The following is a 21,975-nucleotide window of genomic DNA, read 5'->3' as shown; positions in this document are numbered from 1 at the left end:
CTACCTTATCAACACGCCTTGGGTTTACACAGCAGAGGCAATGCAGGCATATGAGTCACTAGGTGGTTACAACTTCTTTGTGTGAAGACATGTGGGACAGATAATGTACCACTGCAAGGACCACTGTGTGTTTCCTAAAATGTGCTGTTATGACAGCACAGAAGATAACCAGGAAGAAAGGCAGGCATCGGGTGTGGGTCTGCCTGGACAAATCAAAAGGCTATGTAGTGTCTGCCCACTGCTAGTGCAAAGCAGGGTAAGAATTCAAATTTAATGTAAATCTACCTGTAGCTATGACTAATTCGTAGTACACTTATGCTGCGTTTCCACTCCGTGGTATCGGCTCGACTTGACCTTTTTGCGTTTCCATTATGAAAAAGGACCTGGAATCTGGTACCCGGTGCTAGTTTTTTGGTTTCACCTCCGCCAAGGTTTCAGAACTGGGGACCAGATACTAAAACATGATGTGTAAACACTGCAGACCACTGATTGGTCAGAGAGTCGTCTCTGTGACCCGCCATTTTACAAAAAACAGATGCGGAAGTTTACAGTAAATATAGCGGTAGGTTAATCCACATGATGACAGCCTGTAAAACTACACCATTCAGTCAGGAGATTCAGTCTTTGGTGGCCATCATAAAAATTCAGGATGAGTTTCACGAGATGAGCGAGTTTATCAACAACTCTCTGGGCAGACGACATGGAAGTAACACACCACATTGCCATGACGATCAGGTACAGTAACGTGGGTAGTTTCCTGTAATGGAAACAGTTTCAAGGAATAGTATCTGGTACCCGAGTCAAGTCGAGCCGAGTCAAGTCGAGCTGGTTCCATGTAGTGGAAATGCAACATTAAGTTTAGGGATGCTCCGATCCAATATTTGTATTAGAGATCGGCCCCTATACGGAATTAAAATCTACATTGGGTATTGTGACAATGGACCAATCCATAGTGGCCTATTATTCCATACAGAGCCGGACCATTTTTCTACCTCTGTCACTGCTGGCATTAAGGAGCTGAGATGACATCTGTGTAGAATTTGCTCATCATTGTCATCAGTGTCCTAATCTTAACTTCCCCGTTTCTGTCTCCCTGACCTCCTATTTCTTCGTTGCAGTCTCTAAAAGTCTGTGTCCATAATTTTCTTTAAGGCTTCTGAAACTGTGCGCATTTCCTGCGAAGCCAGCATTCTCCCATTCAAAGTGAATGGTGCTGTATACGTTGCTATGGGATACTGGTGATTCGAGTTGGAAAACTTTACAACCGGTCCTTCATTCATCCAGAAAAGCTGCTTCTTTGTTTTTTTGTTTGTTCACGGCTGTATTTAAATTTAGTGTCTTTTGACAACTTCACAACTAAAACCAATGCAGGGCGCAGAGGCACAGAGTGTTCTTGCCCTCCAGTTGGAGGCGGAGCAAAAACTCACGTGCACGTGACAACACGTCAGTGTGTCTATAATGTGATTAACAGAACACATTAAACTGAAGACTCTTCACATAAGCACAATAGTTACACTTAACCAAAAACATTTCTTACAGTTCTGGTATACCTGTCTTTGTACAGTACTTCCCCATTTATAATGACATAACCCAGACATGGTCTTTAGTTCAGTTCTTTAAGGAAACCAAACAAATGCCAGAGGCTGTTTAATTATGAAACAACTGAATCACTAAACTATTACTAAAACTCTGGTGTTTGATATCTCATCTTTAATATTCACTGCAGTTTTATTTAACAGTGTTAACAGTATCCCAACTCATTCTCAAATAATGTATAGTAGTAATACTAGGGTATCATAATAGTCGTAATACCCCTGGCACTGGTAGTTGAACATATCCTCCTTCTCGGGGGGAGGGGAGGAGGTTCTTCCTCTCCCAGTTTCTGTTTGTCATTTTTTTCTGTCTCTTCCGAAGTCTGAGGAAAAGACGTGACGCCATCAGCCTCTAACTCCATCTCATTGGCTCAACACTCGACTCACAGTTGATTTGGGAGTTATTTAGTTTCTCGTTAGCTTTGGGTTGTCGATCTCTGAAAGTGTGGAAGGAATCGTGTTGATAATCTCAACCCTGCACTTTCCTTCTTTCAAAGAAATTTTGAACTGTTTGCCTCTTTATGCTGTAGGTTGTTTTTTCTACTCAGAGGATGTTGTTGTTACACAGCTTTTTCCTGTAGTCTGTGAATCAGGTTGTGTCTGAGGCTCAGGATAGATGTAAGAGGAAAACACTGGTGTGAATATCCAGAGGAGGACGTTTGGCTGGTGGCTTCATTTTTCCACTGGATGTGACTCATTCCGACGTGACGATGATGATGATGATGATGATACTGTGGATCCAAATGTCAGTACAGGAACAGGTAAAACACCAGGAACTAACCTCAAAGACCTGCTGGTCACACATTACAGTAAGACACACACCATAAAACCTACTAATTGTGTTTTTTCAGTGATCGGGCACAGGTGAAATGTTTTTAATATTTTCCTTTCTTTAGGTTATTTTCTCTTGCCATTATAAAGTCCTTTTCTGATGGTTAACTTAAAGCTAACAACTAAAATTAAAGGACTATTTCATAATTTTCACACTTCGACAGTCAGGTCTCTAAGATTGTTTTTAAATTACATTCTGTAAATTTTGGAGACATTTAAGAATGGTGTCTCCTGTTTCCTGTCATCACCCTATGTCATAATGAAACTATCTATCCATCCATCCATTATCTTCCACTTTATCCGGGGCCGGGTTGCGGGGGTAACAGTCTAAGCAGGGATGCCCAGACTTCCCTCTCCCCAGACACCTCCTCCAGCTCTTCTGGGGGTACCCCAAAAGAGCTGGAAGAGGTGTAATGAAACTAAGTGATGTGTTTTTATTTGCTGTTCAACAACAGTATTTTACAGTCCAATAAAAACCATCACACAATTGGGATGGTATGAAAACTATTGTAATTTACAGTGGATTTGTAACAGTTCTTACACTGGGTTAATAGAGACAGAGGATGGAAGAAACATCCATCTGTCCATCTGTCTGTCCGCCCATCCATCACCACTTACCTGGGCCAGACAAATGCAAGCAAACAAATATAAACAAACAAAGCTGTTGGAAAAAAACAACATGCAAATAACCCATGTACATGAAAAAGAAAATATGGTCCTGCAGTAAATGACCTTGCTACACGGTTTATTGCTATTGTTAGTCCATGCTTTTGTTAGTTTTCATGTTCTATGTGCCAAAGATGTAAAACCATCCTGACCATTGAGGCTGTTATCTGCCAATTAAGCAAATCTGTGATTTTCTGTGGGTAAATCAGTACAAGAATCACCACCAAAAGGAATATAAGCACCGTCATGATAGAAACTCTGGGACATGGGAATCAGCCTTCAGATGATGTCATCTCTTTTGGGTTGTGGACTTAATAAAAACAGGCCATAATCAATCAATCAATCAATCAATCAATCAATCAATCAATCAATCAATCAATCACATTTTATTTATATAGCGCCAAATCATAACAATTACATAACAGTTATCTCATGACACTTTACATATAGAGTTGGTCAAAACCAGACTCTAAGCCAATGTACAGAAACCAAACAGAATCCTCCAGGAGCAAACACTTGTGACTGGTGACAGTGGCGAGAAAAAACTTCCCTTTAACAGGCAGAAACATCGAGCAGACCCAGACTCCTGAAGGATGGCCGTCTGCCTTGACCAGTTGGGGTTAAAGAGAGAGTAAAGGAGGAGAAAAGAGAGAGCGATAGAGAGACTGGGGGAGAGGGGGAGAAGGGGGGAGGTAGGGGGAGAGACATGGATGCAGTTGGGAAATACATGAATCTCATTTTCCTCCATCACCCTAACACCAGCTCCCACAGAGATGCACACTGATTCCCTGTTGTACACCTTCCTTACATAAGAGTTGAGCTGTGGATGACATTTGTGTGGTTGGGCTGATCCCCAACAATGACACAGGCAGGAGGTGGAGGACCTGTAGATCGGTGCAGTGACATCAATGTCTGTATGAATGTTAGGAAGAGTACCATAACCACCCTCCTCCACCACCACCCTCACTTCCTTGGAACCATCATGCAAGACCACCCCCCCCCCCCCCCCCCCCCCCCCCCCCCCAAATCAGGCCAGATGCTGGGTGGCCTCACAACCACAAGTTTTAAGATTAAGAGTAGCTTAGACCCAGAGGGTGAGATTGAATTCTGTGCCCTGTTTACTAATGGAACTACTAATGCTGCTCAAGTTTAACTATGTCTTTAATTCAATGACTTCTTGTGTTTTTAATTTAATTTATTCATGCTATACTAGGCAAGGATGATGACTTTTGTAACCAACTGGTTTAACATCCTTGCTATGACAGTAATTGAACTTGATATGAGCAGAAGTCCCTTTCTGTCTTCAATCAGATCACTGACTTAGTCTTGTGTCATTTCCTGTGATCTTTGATTCCCTTCCAAAATACAAGGCAACATCCTGGACATTCCAAAAACAAACATCATTAACTGACTGATCACAGCCTGTTCTTTTAAGGTTTAGTGAGTGATGCTCCATTAACCCTTGAGTGTGTGTAAACTGTTTCCCTCAGCCTCCTCCTCCTTCTGCTTCCTGTGACGCTGTGCAGAAGGAGGAAGTCCTGGACATCTGCACTTCCTGTGCCGCTGTTGCTGCCTCCTCCTGCCCCCGAGACCTGAGCAGAGTCCGAACCATCGCATGCACGTAAGGAGTTTCAGATGTAGTCCATGTGGGTGTGTGTCAGTTGCGTATCGGGTGTGTAATAGGTGCGACTGTTTTTACTGTTCTGACCTGGGGCCTGTTCCAGAAAGTGGGTTATGTGAAAACTCCGAGTATGTTAATCCTGAGATGAGGGAAACTTGGGGTTTTCCATTCCAGAAAGAGAGGTAACTCAAACCCTGAGTTTGTCACCATGGCAACTTATTCTGTGAATATAACCTGCTCGGTGGCAGGTTTTCTTTAAGAAACCATGATTTTCACCTGTCTCCTCCCACCTGAAACATGCTGTTAGACATGGATTGTCCGGACAAACGCAATCCCAAACCCTTTAAAGCACAGTCAATATGCAGCGATTTACATCGGGAGAGGACAGACAGAATAGATGTGCTATCATTTCCTGATGTGATTTCCTGATATTTATCCATGTCTATGTATTTGGGGTTGAACAATATAAGTTTGGCTTCTTCCTACTTCATTTCGGACGTAAAGTGTTAAAGAGCCACAGTGAAATAACTGTACAGTATTTGACTTATTTTTCTTTTGTTGGTGATTACCTTCAATATTTTGGACTGTTCTGTTTAAATCCATGATCTATTTTTTTTTCCTTTTGTTCACCTTTATATGTTATTTGTACTTATGTTTGACATAACGTTTATTATTATAATTTCAATCTTACACTCCATATTAAATCCTAAATTATATTTTAAATAATGTTAGAGACATTATGATGCAAACTCAAACTGAGATCAGTGATGATCTTCATTTTGCTAGTCTTTCAAATGTAGTAGTGTGTGTAGATGGAGCACACATTCCTATTACTGTGATAGGCTAAGTACAAAGGCTGAACCCAAAAGCAAGACCACAAAAATCCAGTAAGGTTTAGTGTTTTTATTAAACACTTTAACAGGGGTAAAAATACAACACAGAGATAATACAACTTCTGTGAAGCCACCGGATCCGGGGAAAAACGTCTGGGCTGCGGGTGAATATGGCAGACGACCAGCTTGGCCGAGCCGGGAAAACCCCAACGGAATCCCCACTAGGGACAAACAGAGGGTGGTCAAAAAACAAGCCAGGTCATACACGGAAAAGCAGTCACACAAGCAACGGTACATGGGGGACAGGCAGACTCACGGTAGTAATCCAGGCGAAGGTCGAAGCACAGGTAATCGGTGGAGGCTGAGGTGATAAAGGGAGTAGGCAGAGACAGAGTCGGGTAACGAACCAGGTCGATGACGAGCAGGCAGGATAGAAACAGGCTGAATCAGTGGTCGAAGGACGAAAACGGGTCAAACACCGCAGACAAACGAACGGGATCCAAAAACGCTGGTGAGTGAGCACAACAAGTTGTAGAACACAAACTGGCAAACAAACAGGGGAAGACACAGGGTTTAAATACACAAGAGGGCGGGAAGACAATTGGACACAGGTGGAGACAATCAGGGAGGAGCCAGGTAATCAGCACAGGTGGACACAATCAGGGAAAGGAAGTAAAGACACCAGACATGACACATGAGGGAAACTTAAAATAAAACAGGAAATGACAGACAAAACAGAAAAGACAGACAAATCCAGACACAGTCTGGAAGCCGACATGACAGTACCCCCCCCTCTAGGGGACGGCACCGGACGGCCCAGGAACCTCCGGGTGGCGCTGATGGAAGTCTCGGATCAGGTCCGGGTCCAGGATATAGGAGGGGGGCACCCAGGAACGCTCTTCAGGGCCGTATCCTTCCCAGTCCACCAAGTACTGGAAACCCCTCCCTCGACGGCAGGCTGCAATGAGCCGGCGCACCGTGTAAGCTGGGTCCCCATCGATGATCCGGGGCGGTGGTGGTGGCTGGGTGGGAGGGACCAGTGGACTCTCTTTTGCCGGCTTGACTTGACTGACATGGAACGTCGGGTGAATTCTCATAGTCCTGGGTAATTTAAGGCGCACAGAGACAGGATTAATAACCTTTGATATAGGGAAAGGGCCCACGAACCTGGGTGCCAGTTTCCGGCTCTCCACCCTCAAAGGAAGATGACAGGTAGACAGCCACACACGCTGGTCCCGCTGGTAGACCGGAGCCGGGGTCCTGTGTCGATCCGCCGCTGCCTTATAGGTTTCCGACGCCTTTAACAGAGCCTGTCTGGCACGAATCCAGGTCCTCTTGCACCTCCGTATCAGAGCCAGGGCAGACGGGACGCTGACGTCCTTTTCCATAGCCGAAAACAAAGGGGGTTGATAACCAAAAACTACATGAAATGGAGACAGACCAGAGGAAGCACAGGGTAATGAATTGTGGGCGTATTCCACCCAAATCAGCTGGCGGCTCCAGGATGTGGGGTTGTGAGAGGCCAAAACCCTAAGGCCGGCCTCCAACACCTGATTAAGCCTCTCAGTCTGACCATTAGATTGAGGATGGTAGCCCGAGGATAAACTGACAGATGCCCCGATGAGGGAGCAAAAAGCACGCCAAAAACGTGCGACAAACTGAGGGCCCCTATCTGATACAATGTCCTTAGGGAACCCATGCAGACGACAGACATGAAACAGAACCGCCTCGGCGGTCTCCTTGGCAGAGGGGAGCTTAGGTAACGGGACAAAATGTGCCATCTTAGAAAAACGATCCACAATAGTAAGAACAGTGGTATTACCTTCAGACGGGGGTAGTCCAGTTACAAAATCCAAAGAAACATCCGACCAGGGTCTACTGGGAACGGAGAGTGGATGTAATTGACCAACCGGGGGCTTATTGGAGGTCTTGCACGCCGCACAGATGGGACAGGACGCGACGTATTCCGCCACCAGCTTTTCCATGGCCGGCCACCAGAAGCGCTGTTTGATAACGAACAAGGTTCGCTGGACTCCCGGGTGACAGGACAGCTTAGAAGAATGGGCCCAGTGAATGACCTGTGGACGGAGGTTAGGGGGAACAAACAGACGGTCTGGCGGGACGCCAGCCGGGATGACACAATCCTTTAACGCATCAGACACGGTTCTTTCAATCTCCCAATGCACCGCCCCCACCACACAGGACTTAGGCAAAATAGCTTCAGGCTCAACACTAGCAGAGTCAGGAGCAAACAGTCTGGACAGGGCATCAGGCTTCACATTCTTAGAGCCCGGCCGATAGGAGAGTGAAAAATTAAATCGGGTAAAGAATAATGCCCACCTGGCCTGACGAGAGTTGAGTTGTTTAGCGGTCTGCAGGTACTCAAGGTTTTTGTGATCAGTCCATATTAGAAATGGCACCTCCGTTCCCTCCAGCCAATGTCGCCATTCCTCCAGCGCGACCTTAATGGCTAACAGCTCCCTGTTGCCGATGTCATAGTTACTTTCCGCCTTAGTTAATCTTCTGGACAGTAATGCACAAGGGTGGAGCCTATTATCCTTAGGCGACCGTTGCGAGATGACCGCACCAACCCCCAGGTTAGAGGCGTCCACTTCCACGACGAACTGGAGAGTAGGGTCTGGGACTGACAGAACAGGGGCCGAAGTGAAGATGTCCTTTAGCCTTCTGAAGGCTGTTTCTGCTTCGGAACCCCATCTAAAAACAGACTTAGGAGAGGTTAGAGCATGCAGGGGGGCAGCCACGCTGCTGAACCCCCTAATAAACTTCCTGTAGAAATTGGCGAAGCCAAGGAATCTTTGGACATCTTTCCGACATTTAGGAGTGGGCCAATCCCTGACAGCACTAACCTTGTCCGGGTCCATCTGCACACTTCCCTCAGCAATAATGAACCCCAGAAAAGACACAGACGGCTGGTGGAATTCACATTTTTCTGCTTTAACAAATAACTGATTCTGAAGGAGTCTTTGGAGTACTTGGTGGACATGTTGAACATGTGACTTGACATCCGGGGAAAAAATCAGGATGTCATCTAAATAAACGAATACAAAGACATTGAGCATGTCACGCAATACATCATTTACTAGAGCTTGGAAAACAGCGGGGGCGTTGGTGAGCCCAAATGGCATCACCAGGTATTCATAATGCCCACTAGGGGTGTTAAAAGCCGTTTTCCATTCGTCTCCTTCTCTGATTCTGACTAGGTGATAGGCATTACGGAGGTCTAACTTGGTAAAGACTTTGGCCCCATGTAAAAGTTCAAATGCCGATGACATGAGTGGTAATGGGTATCTGTTATGGACAGTTATATCATTTAAACCACGGTAGTCAATACAGGGGCGGAGACTCTTATCTTTCTTGTCCACAAAGAAAAAACCTGCTCCTGCTGGTGATGAAGAGGGCCGAATTAAACCAGCCGCTAATGACTCGTCGATGTATTTCTTCATGGCGGCTGTCTCCGGGCCCGACAGGGAATACAACCTTCCCTTAGGGGAACTGGTACCAGGGCGCAGGTCTATGGCACAATCATACGGTCTGTGGGGAGGCAACGAAGTGGCACAGGCTTTATTGAAAACCTCCTTGAGGTCATGATAACATTCAGGTACCTTATCCAGGGCAGGAAAATCAGTCTCTGGTTCCTTCACGGCCTCCACCGAAGCCACAACCGACTGGACAGGAATGGACGGGAGATCCCGGGACCGGATTTCTTCCCCGTGGTTCGCACAACCCTCACCCCAAGACAGAATCTCTCCTGTCTTCCAATCAACCCGAGGGTTATGCAGAATGAGCCACGGATGACCCAGAATGAGAGGTTGGGAGTCAGAGTGATATATATGGAAACAAAGCTTCTCTGAATGGCCATCATCGAACTGCGCAGCACCACACGACAGATGATGTGATCGTCTAAAGCCCGTGCCTCCAGGGGGCGCTGCACCGGTACCAGATCCAGGTTAAGCTGTTTAGCCAGTCTCTCATCCATGAGATTAGCGTCTGAGCCGGAGTCTATCAGGACGGGGTGCTGTAGAGATACAGAATCAGTGGACAAACAGACCATTGGCTGTACCCGAGATGTGTTCAGCATACACACTGTCCGGCTCAATAATGAGCCCTCACCTGCCGGGGTCTTAGGCCTCAGCGGACAGCTGACGACCCGATGTCCCTCTTGCCCACAGTACAGACACAGCCCCGACGTCTAACGACGACGATGCTCTTCTGCCGACAGACGTGTGCGGCCCAACTGCATCGGCTCTTCCCTTGAGCTTTGGCCAGAATCCGGTACAGGAGATGGAGGATCTACAGACTTCTTGTCACGACCAGCTGTAGGTGACTGATGGACCCCTGGCGGTTCTGACTGCCATATGCCCCATTGGTCCGAGACCAGAATGGCAGCTGAGATGACGTCATCTAATGAGTGCAGCTCCTGACGAAGCGCCATCTCACGTCCAATAGTGCGGTTCAGTCCTGTCTGAAAAGCAGAGATTAATCCCCTCTCGTTCCACCCCGACTCCACTGCCAAAGAGTGAAACTCGCTCACATATTGTCTGATGGAACGGTCTCCCTGCCTCAGCCTCATAAGTCTCTGTCCAGCCTGTTGTCCTCGGACAGGATGATCATATATTCTTTTTAATTCGGTCAACAGGCAAGACGCCGACTGAGCTAGGGGAGAGTTCTGCTCCATAAGGGAATTGAAAAAACTTAACGGAGGTCCTTCCAACAAACTAGCTATATATACAATCTTAGCTGACTCACAAGAAAAACGTTGGGGTTGCGAATCAAAAATGAGTCGTATCTGAGTGCAAAAGCTTCGACAGGTATCCGGGTTACCTGAGTATTTAGTGGGAGGAGGGATGTTGGGCTCCTCCGGGACTCTCACAGGTGGGTCGGTAGTTTCAGGTTCGCTCGGTGGGTTCTGAGCGGACGCCTGATTACTGGATAGTTGGGAGATCTGGGTGGACAACTGAGACATTCTATCCATAAGGGACTGCAGGATCTGCTCATGTCCTCCCAGTCGTTGCCCCTGTGAGCGGATTGCTTCCCGGACCTGGTCTAGGTCTGCTGGGTTCATTTTGTTGGCCAGTTTGTACTGTGATAGGCTAAGTACAAAGGCTGAACCCAAAAGCAAGACCACAAAAATCCAGTAAGGTTTAGTGTTTTTATTAAACACTTTAACAGGGGTAAAAATACAACACAGAGATAATACAACTTCTGTGAAGCCACCGGATCCGGGGAAAAACGTCTGGGCTGCGGGTGAATACGGCAGACGACCAGCTTGGTCGAGCCGGGAAAACCCCAACGGAATCCCCACTAGGGACAAACAGAGGGTGGTCAAAAAACAAGCCAGGTCATACACGGAAAAGCAGTCACACAAGCAACGGTACATGGGGGACAGGCAGACTCACGGTAGTAATCCAGGCGAAGGTCGAAGCACAGGTAATCGGTGGAGGCTGAGGTGATAAAGGGAGTAGGCAGAGACAGAGTCGGGTAACGAACCAGGTCGATGACGAGCAGGCAGGATAGGAACAGGCTGAATCAGTGGTCGAAGGACGAAAACGGGTCAAACACCGCAGACAAACGAACAGACTCCAAAAACGCTGGTGAGTGAGCACAACAAGTTGTAGAACACAAACTGGCAAACAAACAGGGGAAGACACAGGGTTTAAATACACAAGAGGGCGGGAAGACAACTGGACACAGGTGGAGACAATCAGGGAGGAGCCAGGTAATCAGCACAGGTGGACACAATCAGGGAAAGGAAGTAAAGACACCAGACATGACACATGAGGGAAACTTAACAAAATAAAACAGGAAATGACAGACAAAACAGAAAAGACAGACAAATCCAGACACAGTCTGGAAGCCGACATGACAATTACTGCTCCTGCACAAAACCAAGGGACTATGTTCATAGGAAGTCCTTCCACAGCATCAACGTCAAGGTATCATCACTAATATGTTGAAAATGACAGTATACGTAACAATATACAGCAGCTAATAATAGTTATGTCATTCTCTGCGCTATCAAGGTCATTTATGATCCGGCACACATTACAAATGTAGGAGCCTTGTGTCCTGGCTCTGTACATGACTCCATAAATACCCAGAGTGCAGCCTGATCCACAGATACTCCACATATATCCTGAGTGTAGCCTGAAGGACAGACTTGCATGTGTTAAGTAGCTAAACACTTGGTTCAATTATCATTTTTGTCTCCCTGATATAAACACACCCACATGTATCCACTTTGCTTACAGGACAGATTGATGAGAGACAGAGGATATCCATGCCAGCATTCTCTGCTGACCCCTGACCCTGATCCTGACCCTGATCCAGGGCCCCAAAAGTGTTTTAATGTAGTCCACTGCAGGACTAGAGCTCAGGTCCAGGATAGAAGGGCGTCAGATTTAATTTGTAGGAATTACTTTTCAGATTAAGCTACCGCTACAATTACCAGTCAAATAAAGACAAAGAATTCACATTTTGTTCTTCTTCTTTAATCTCTAACAGTAAAAATACAACAATTAGGATCTATGATATTGTTCCAACAATTACCACCTATCACCTGTGACAATGCACCCCCTCACCTGGTGTTCCACTAATTGAATTCCTAAGTGGGCCAACTTAATCTGTCCATCCAAAGACGACATGTCTTTGTCCATTTTTTGCATCTTTTTTTAAGGAAATGCCTCCTATGAAGCTCTGTAACTGATAACTGTTCAAACATATAGCATGTAACATACAGCACTGAAAATCCACAGTTGTACATGAAGACTTAACCTGACATTTATTATAAATGTCCCTTTGACCTTTGACCTGCTGCTGCTGCGGAAGTTGATGGATCCTTCTCTTGCTGTTTTCTAGCTGTGCTCTGATAAAAAGGATTAGAATGCACAAGCTATTTATCCAATCATTTATTCTCATCACTTGTCACACTCTCACATTAAAATCAAAATTCCATAAAAGAATGCAATGCAATGTGAATGGATATAGATTTACTCTTAGCTATACACGAAAAAAAAAAAACAAAAAAAAAAAAACAAAATAAAAAACCTCTGTGACCTTTGTGGTCCTCTGGATTCCTCTGAGGCAGCAGACAGTGTCTCCTCACAATCATCATCCTCCTGTGATGAAGGAGAACAGTCTGCTTCAGTATATGTTACACTACCATATGTGGTAGATTTGAGTATTGAGTAGGTTACTTACAACAGCAGGGTTTTCTACAGCCTCTTCCTTCTTCCCAGTTACTGAGTGGAACTGAAAATTAATCTAGTAGACAGGATATGAGGTTAGAGGACATAAATGTGTTAAAACAGCATTTGTTAAGGGTTTAAATATCCACTGAATATTTACTCTGTGTATTAACTAGTGTCAAAGAGGAATAAATGACGTACAATCAAGGCCTGGGATAATATGCCATTACCTTTCTGAATGATGTTTTTATATTCATTGTATTATCATTATTATATCATTCATTATATTCTGTATTCAGTTTCCTCCGTGTGTGTTTCTCCAGTGGGACTGGACCTAAAACAACTCAGATTTTATATTTTCCACCACTTCCATTCAATCCAATAATGTTTAAACTTACATGCTATGGTTTTTCTTCAGGCCAATAGTCTGTTCAGTCAGTGGATGAGTGTATTCCAAGTTACACATTGACTCGGGCTTCAGTTTTATCCCATGATGCTTCTCTCTCTTTAGCAGCTGTAGCAGTGTTGCTTTTTCTACTGAATACTGCTTCGTATTCCGCGTGCGCGTGAATTAGAACCTCTTGTTCGAGTGGAGCAAAATAACTGGTACTCTTTGTATCAGCGGTTACCATGGTGAATCCAGGTATCGGGGCTCCATTGATGATGGCTTTTTGTTGTGGTTTTGTGCACACACTCAACTCGGGGTAAACATACTCAGAGTCGTTTGAACCAATTCAAAGCCGGTGTTCTGGAACCGGATTTGGAGTTTGTGAACACAGGGTAAGTATACTCAGAATTTAGAATTAGACTCAGAGTATGTTGAACCTGCTTTCTGGAACAGGCCCCTAGTGTTAGTCTGTAGTTTCCTGCTGCAGATGGGAGGCCAACAGGTGGAGGTGGGGAGATGTCAGCAGGTGTGTGTTGTGTATTTGTTTTGTGTATCACATGTGTGTCTGTTCTGACCTGGTGTTTGTGTGCAGTTTCCTGCTGCAGATGGGAGGCCGACAGGTGGAGGTGAGTGGATGTCAGCGGGTCTGTGAGAGGACTTTCATAGAGCGTCGATGCTGCCTCCACCACTGGGGTCCACTGTGTCTACGTAAGATTCAAACACACAACAACTGAGTCAAGTTACAACTGTCACAACAACTCACCTGTTGTGTGTTCAACACTGGGCTGTATGTAAAACCACTAATATGAACAGAGGACATGTGTTAGACTACGCCAGTTCAGATCTGGTTTGTCATCATGGGTCTGAGGAGAATTATGAAAACAATAGATGTGAGAGTCAGAGGCAGACAGAGGTGGGGGGGGGACACATGGATGCACAGTAAACTGAACTATAACTCTTAAAAACTAAAGCAGCTGTTGCTAGTATAATTACCAATAGCCAGTGTTGGGAGTAATGGCTTTACTAACGCTGTTATTGTTTTCCAGTGATGGGTAATCCAATTAATTACTATTTGAAACTTGGTAGCGCCATTACCGTTACCAACAGTGAAATCTGGTGCGGTACTATGCACTGACATCTAACAGCTGTTATCTGATCTGGCTCGCTCAGCCAGTTATGAGAGACGTGATGTTCATGAATGAGTCGAGTCTTTTGAACACCTCTTTTCAGTGAATGATGAGAACTGATTCGGAGTTGCAAGCTGCTCGTTAACGAGATGTTCTTACATTCAAATTGCCCATGCTGCCCTCATGTGTCACCTGTGGGGCCCATCAGTATGAGTTGTCCATGCTGCCTTCACGTGAACGATTAATGACATCTCAGAGTATGAGTTGTCTGCAGCACACCCCATTCACTTGAAAGCAACTATATGCACAGCTAACTGAGGAAAGGAGTTATCAGTGACAGTCCAACTGGAACATTAACTGCTGTATCAGTGAAGAGGAGATATTAATGACTGAAAAAAAAGTGAGATGCGGGATTAACTAGAGGAGCATCTTCTTCCTGTAAATGCACATTCCCTTATGTGGTGGAAAAGCTGGGCCCTGGTGTACACCAGCCTTACCAAAGTCATGGTAAGGAAACTGTTTAGTGGCAACATCAGTTCCATCTGAAAGAATATTTTCTCTAAGACACAAAGCAGTCGCCTCAAAATGGCAAAAGTTAGATCACTTGTCTTCCTTAACTCAAACTTGCCAAAAGATAAGAAGGAGAGGCAGTAGACCCCACAAAGCATGACACTGCTTTATTATTTCAGGGATCCAGGTAGGGTAGTACAATGTAGTATTCACATTTTTATCATGTCCTCATTTTTATTCTAGAGATTATGTATCTCTAGATTACATATATATATATATATATATATATATATATATATATATATATATATATATACTACCGGTCAAAACTTTTAGAACACCCCAATCAGTTGATCAGTCCATGACACCTTCCAGTCTTCAGTAGTTCACTGGCGGTGTTTCATGGCCCAGGCAAGCCTCTTTTTCTTATTCTGAAGTCTCAGCAATGGCTTTCTTGCTGAAGCTAGACCCATCAAACCTGCAACTCGAAGTCTTCTCTTCACAGTTGAAACTGAGACTTGCTTACTACAGCCACTATTGATTGAGCTGTGCTTGAAGCTGTTGTCCTGTGAGTCGCCTATCACGCAAGCTGTTGACTCTCAGAAACTTGTCTTCTGATTCTGTTGTGGCTTTGGGTCTCCCAGACCTCTTCCTGGTAGCATTTCCCCCAGTTTCTGAGTGCCTTTTGATGGTGAAGGAAACTGGACTTACTGACACCTTGACTTGCTTGGCAATTTCTCTGTAGGAAAGACCTACATTTTCAAGTGTTATGATGGTCTGTCTGTCTTCTATCATTAATTGCCTTTTCCTCTTTTCCATTTTTATAGTAACACACTACTTTCTGCAGTACAATACTGTTCAAATAATGCTCACAATGGTATGGTACCAAAGTGTGTTCCAGCATTACTTTTATGCAGACAGAGGGGGTTGTAAGTAATTCAGAAACGTTGGAACACCTGTAGGAATTGGTAGAACCAACTTTTGAGGCTTGATCAACCTCCAGTGCTGCAGAACTGCTTTAAGTTGTTAACCCATTTCTTGTTCACCTTTTTGTATAATTCTGAAATGTACATTATTTTTCAGTTTTGTTTAACCTTACCTTTTTATTTTATTTTATTTTATTTTTTTTTACCTCTGGCAGTTCACCACTTACCTTTGTACCATTTCAAGCTGTTCATTGGACTTGAACTGCTTGAATTTCAATACAAAACTGGAAAAATTGGGGTATTCTAAAACTTTTGACCGGTAATGTAAATAAAATTAATTTGTTTATTTTAGGGCCTACAGTATGTCTACCAGTTGTGGTTTGAGGTCCAGTTATTAATATGAAGTTCAGATATGCAGGTTGATGGACTCTGACACAGACAGGAACACAGATGGGCACCGGACTCTGATGAAGATGGGACTGGACTCGACACAGGCAGGAACACAGGCTTCAAATTGAGAAACAGAATTCGGGGAAGCTGGGACTGGCAAATACCACACCATCACAGGCAGACAGGAACCTGGATTCACGAAAACAGATCTCTTAATCCAAGGCAGAAGACTGGTCGGGTTTCCAGGGTAGAGACAAGGAGACGTGGTCAAGAACTGGTGAGGTTGGAACCAAGGTTATAATAGTTTTGGATTTTTAATTATAGTTTAGTTTTAATTAGTTTTGACTTTTTTTCTCTTATTCAGTTAGTTTTAATTAGTTTTTAGAGCAGGTTTGTTAGTTTTTATTAGTTATCGTTTTTTTCTGAATGCTTAGTTTTAGTTTAGTTTAGTTTAGTTTTAGTATTAGTTTTAGTTATTTCATATATTTTATCTTCCTCATCATCCTATTCAAAGAAATTAGTGAGGCGTGGATATGGGTTACCCTGGACACTTTATTTGGGGGTCGGGTTAGGGCGGCTCATGGACTGAGCAGAGACACAATGTACCGTACAATGTATAAATTCCCTATAGCAGGTTGAGGTGGGGTGCAATCCATACACAACGTCACTTACGTGAAACAATGCGAAGATGTGCAAAGCATGACAGGAGATGCACAAAGCAGCCAGCAGTTAAAGCAGATAGAAACATATATAAACCAGCTAACCAGCAGTTAAAGCAGATAGGAACATATTATAAACCAGCTAACCAGCAGTTAAAGCAGATAGAAACATATATAAACCAGCTAACCAGCAGTTAAAGCAGATAGGAACATATTATAAACCAGCTAACCAGCAGTTAAAGCAGATAGAAACATATATAAACCAGCTAACCAGCAGTTAAAGCAGATAGGAACATATTATAAACCAGCTAACCAGCAGTTAAAGCAGATAGAAACATATATAAACCAGCTAACCAGCAGTTAAAGCAGATAGGAACATATTATAAACCAGCAGTTAAAGCAGATAGGAACCTATTATAAACCAGCTAACCAGCAGTTAAAGCAGACAGAAACATATACAAACCACTTATAAACATATATAACCCAGTTCCTCATCAGTAAACCACACCTTAGCAGATCTCTCATATCTTAATCATCTCCAGTTCCATTATTAGCCAACTTTGCTTCAGTTCAGTTCAGCTAGCTGTTGCTAGTAACATCAAACGTTTTTTAACATTCTAACAGGTTCCATACCTCTGTAATTGGATTAGTTTTCATCCTCCTCTTTTCTCCTCTTCTAAACTGTGCAGTTCAGGGCTTGGGAGGCCTTTTCATGGTGATAAACTCTCCAGTTTTAACCTGGATGCTAGTCCTGTTTGACTCTGTACTTTAGCTCAGCTCTGTCTGTCACTCACGCGCGCACACACGGTACGCCAAAAAAAAAAAAAAAAAAAAAAAAACCCGACCCATGTATCACTAAAGTAAACCCCAGACAAGACTGTGCTGCTGTGTCCCAGCTTTAGTCTGTATGTTCCAGGTAGAGTGGGGACCAGAAGACGACTGGAAACCACCAGTGAACAGACATGACAGACTGTGAAGTGTCGTATGGTGACACCAGCTCAAACTGCTGGAGCGAAATAAATTAATTTCATATCAATCCGACATTGACAGAAACGAAAACGAAGGGAATTGTATCCATAATTTTTATACGTTTTAGTTAGTTTTGTAAGCTCACAATACAGTTTCAGTTAGTTATCGTTTTTTTCTTTTAATTAGAGTTTTTATTTATTTCAGTTAACGAAAATGTTTTTTCAATTTTAGTTTTCGTCATTTCGTTCGTTTTCGTTAACGATAATAACCTTGGTTGGAACTGAGGAGTCAGGTCAGAAAACAACACTGCAAAGTCGTGCATGCTGCGACAACAATCTAGCGCTGGTTGAATGAACCAGTGCTGCTTCTCTGCTGGCCAGCTGATAAGGTGCGCCTGTGAGCAACGGGTGGAGCTGATATGGCTGGTGAGGTGAGGTAAGGTAAGGGAGGAGACAGCAGCGAACCAAACTGTGACATAAATAGACTCAGAGAAAGTTTCTGTCACCACATTAAGCTCCAGAAAGTAAAAACTGTGGCATTTTCATCCTGGTCAACCACTTCCTTCAATGTATAGGAATTATGTGCAATAAGTCATACAATAATGGTCTGTCCTACAATAACAATGCAATAATTATTCAGTATTTATCAACATATAAATGCATTATTTTATATATAGACTTGAGTTCATAGATTTACATACTGTTAATACTGCATATTGTTTTTTTATTCCACTCTTTTCTTGTCTTACTTTTGTAAAAAAAAAAAAAAATTGTATTCTATTTTCTTATCTTATTTTTAGTTTTTATAATTTTATATTTGCTCCATTCTTGTTTCTGAAGAGTTGCTTTTAATTCATATTGTTTCACTGACTGGAGGAGCACAATGAAAATAAAGGCTATTCTATTCTATTCTATTCTATTCTATTCTATTCTATTCTATTCTATTCTATTCTTGGCTCAAAAATCTAAGGACATCATCCTCATTATGTGTGTGTGTGTGTGTGTGTGTGTGTGTGTCAAAGCATGCGTTTTCTGTGTGACTAAAGCTCCTCCCCTCTTTCTAAAGTCATTTTCACCCCGCCCCCCAAAGAGGAGGCAATGGGTAGTGTTTTTGGTTTAGTTTGTTTATTTGTTTGTTTATGTCTTTGTTTGTTTGTTTCTTTGATTGTTAACACTCTAGCGGCAAAAGTATTTGTTTGAATACATACCAAATTGGGTTTATAGATTGCCAGTGACCCAGAATAAACCTGATTATGTTTTGGGAACAGTAGGTCAAAGTTTAAATTTTTTATGAAGTTTTTATTTCTTTTTTTCCCCATTTTCTTATAATGGGCAAAATTTCACATGTCTCTAGCAGCAAAAGTATTGGTTGAATTCAAACCAAATTGGGTCTATAGATTGCCAGTGATCCAGAATAGATGTGGTTACGTTTTGGGAAAAGTAAGTCGAAGTTCACATTTTTTATGAATTTTTAAAATCTTTTTTCTTCTCTCATTTACTTATAATGGGTTAAATTTCAAATGTCTATAAAAAACATTAATTTTGTTTTAATTTACTTCAAACTTGATAATATATAGAGGCAATTGCTATGCTGACATCAGCACACACACAGACATGATGACATCAGCTGGATCAATGACAAAATAAGCCACAATATGTGCAAGGGATGGGGTTTGTTGTGCCTGGCACCATTTGTTTTTTTTTTTATGTTTGTTTGTTAACATTCTGGCAGCAAAACAACTGCTTCAATTCATACCAAATTGGGTTTATAGATTGCCAGTGATGCAGAATAGATCTGATTGTATTTTGGGAATAGTAGGTCAAAGTTCAATTTTTTTTTTTTTTTTTTTTTTTTTTTTAATCTTTTTCTCCCCATTTACTTATAATGGGTGAAATTTCAATTGTCTGTAGAGCAGCAAAACTAGGGATTGAATTCATACCAAATTGGGTTTAGAGATTGCCAGTGACCCAGAATATATTTCCTTCTGATGCATATGTTTATGTATTTCAGTCGGATGTATATTTTTATGTATTTCAGTCTGATGTAGTCTGAAGTTTGTGTCGGTTTCAACACACGTTTCTATCGTTTGCAGCTTGTCCACGTTGGTCAGGAAACATCTGTAACTCCCATGGAAACTGTATGGATGGTGACCATGGCAATGGAACCTGCATCTGTGATGTCAGTATTTACCTGTTAATGTTTGGACATATTCATTCAACTGCTTTAAAACTTAAACTAAAATACTTTTAGTTGTAATTTTACTTTTGTTTCTTTGTTGGAAACTACAAGTACTTTGGGCTTTATTTTGAAGACGTTTTCATTTTAGTGTTTGTTTTTATAAAGGTCCCACATTTTGCAAAACTCTTTCATTAGAAATGATGCCCCTATGATGCATTGGTGCTACATTATTGATGGTATTAATTGTTCACATTTTTTACATGTTATGTTTTTGTTAGTAGGTTTCATGAGTTGCTGGTTTTAGCTTTGGTTTTCATCAGCATATTTAACCATGGTCTTCATATTGAATACATGTTTGCCATATAGAGGGACCGGCCCAGTGGAATCGGTTCCAGTCCATAAGTGTGTGTCTGTAGCTCAAACCTCTGATGTGGTTTAACGTCTTTCTCTTGGTTTGTGTTCAGGAGAATTTCTCTGGTTTTGCATGTCAGGAATGTAAGAATCCAAATGCCTTCGGATCCAACTGTGACAAAGGTGGGTTCAACATGTGATGGAGGTCAAATGCTGAGTGTCCAATGAAAACCTGGTGTGTGTGTGTTTGCAGAGTGCGACTGTGTTCATGGAGTGTGTAATAAAGGCCCAGATGGTGACGGACAGTGTTGGTGTCAGGCTCCGTACACCGGGGAGCGCTGTGATCAAGGTAATAATCACCTTTGATTTTTATTCATCACCAACATTAATGACACACCAACATTAAAACATTTAGTTTTTCTGTTTATTCTACAGTTACACAGTTACTATTTTAATAACTTCCTCAACTCAGTACAAATTATTGCATCAGTACTTTTCTACTAAAGGTTTTAAGTGAAGAAATAAACAAAAATTTAATAAAGTGGACTTTGTAAACCTTTGTAAACAGTGAATAATGACAAACATTTATTAAACTCACAATAATGTCAAAGGTAAAATATGAAAAGCGTAACCACTTAATTATCACCAACGTTTGAATTAAGAACATTTAATTTACTTAAGAAATGGCATTAACTGTTGTTTTAAATGTTTATGGTCAAAACAAACACTTCAGATATCGACAATGACATTGTTCCTATGACAAATAGTAAAGGACTATGACGTTTTCTATGACAAATAGAATAATATGGAATAGAGTAGAATAGAATAGAATAGAATAGAATACGCTTTATTGTCATTACAACAATACAACTGTACAGTGCAATGAAATTTTGTTTTTATGTTATGTAAAGTTCTGATTGAAGTTCCAAAGAAAGCAATAATAAAAGCAGCAAAGAATAGAAATGTAAAATCAATCAAATAAAAAACACACACACAAAAAAATTAGTCCAATATCAATAAAATATGTGCAGAATGTACAGGTGTTATGTTCAGTAACGAGTGCAGCTGTACTTGTCAGCTATTTTAATTAAATATAAAGTGATTAGTGTAGTTGCGGTATGTGTTAGTTATTATGCCTGTTTCCATTCATGGACATGTTTGTACAGTGTCTCTGTCCTTTAACATTCAACATGTCGACATCAAACACGTGTTCACAGCAGGTCAGACACAGGCTTTGACCGATGGATTAAACCGGGTCCAAACCGTCGATGACAGCCTCATATTGGTTTATTGAACTTAAACACATGGTTCTTCAACATTAACTAATGCTTCAGTAGATGAACATGTTTCACCTGAAGGTTCAAACACATTTCAGTAAATCAGGCTCCAGTGGGAAAACTGGAATATTAAATAACGACTTTATCATATCATATATTTCACACATATTCTACATGTCATTAATAAACTCATCGTTTATAATTCAACCTTAAACCAGTTTAATCACAAACACTTTGCTTTGTTGTTACTTCATAGTTGACTTCACATTGTTTTTGTTGGTTGTTAAAGGTCGATACATAGGTGGATTATGTGGATGGAACCAGGTTATGAATAAAACTAAAAATATTTAAAAAAAAAAACAAATTGGACAAAGAGACAAAAAGACCAGAGTTTGAGTTGATTCAAATCTGTCTGAAGTCAAACAAACTGTTGCTCAGAAGGTTCAGACGGG

At 42.3% G+C, this 21,975-nt stretch overlaps 1 protein-coding gene across 3 annotated transcripts in view; it reads left to right on the top strand.

Moving 5' to 3' along the window:
* The first annotated feature begins 1,982 nt into the window (after positions 1-1,982).
* The window catches only part of stab1 (stabilin 1), a 327,280-nt gene continuing 307,287 nt past the window's right edge, over positions 1,983-21,975 (top strand). For all 3 annotated transcript variants that reach the window (XM_030133489.1, XM_030133487.1, XM_030133488.1), the window contains exons 1-6: positions 1,983-2,353; positions 4,580-4,710; positions 13,729-13,844; positions 19,810-19,895; positions 20,360-20,429; positions 20,500-20,595. In XM_030133489.1, the coding sequence (XP_029989349.1) occupies positions 2,303-2,353; positions 4,580-4,710; positions 13,729-13,844; positions 19,810-19,895; positions 20,360-20,429; positions 20,500-20,595 (550 nt within the window). In that variant the 5' untranslated portion in view covers positions 1,983-2,302. The remainder of the gene's footprint in view (positions 2,354-4,579; positions 4,711-13,728; positions 13,845-19,809; positions 19,896-20,359; positions 20,430-20,499; positions 20,596-21,975) is intronic.

Source organism: Sphaeramia orbicularis, chromosome 5 (assembly GCF_902148855.1).
Source record: "Sphaeramia orbicularis chromosome 5, fSphaOr1.1, whole genome shotgun sequence".
In the NCBI taxonomy this organism is placed as follows: domain Eukaryota; kingdom Metazoa; phylum Chordata; class Actinopteri; order Kurtiformes; family Apogonidae; genus Sphaeramia; species Sphaeramia orbicularis.
The sequence above is the reverse complement of the archived record's forward strand: the minus strand, read 5'-3'. Positions and strand labels throughout refer to the sequence as shown.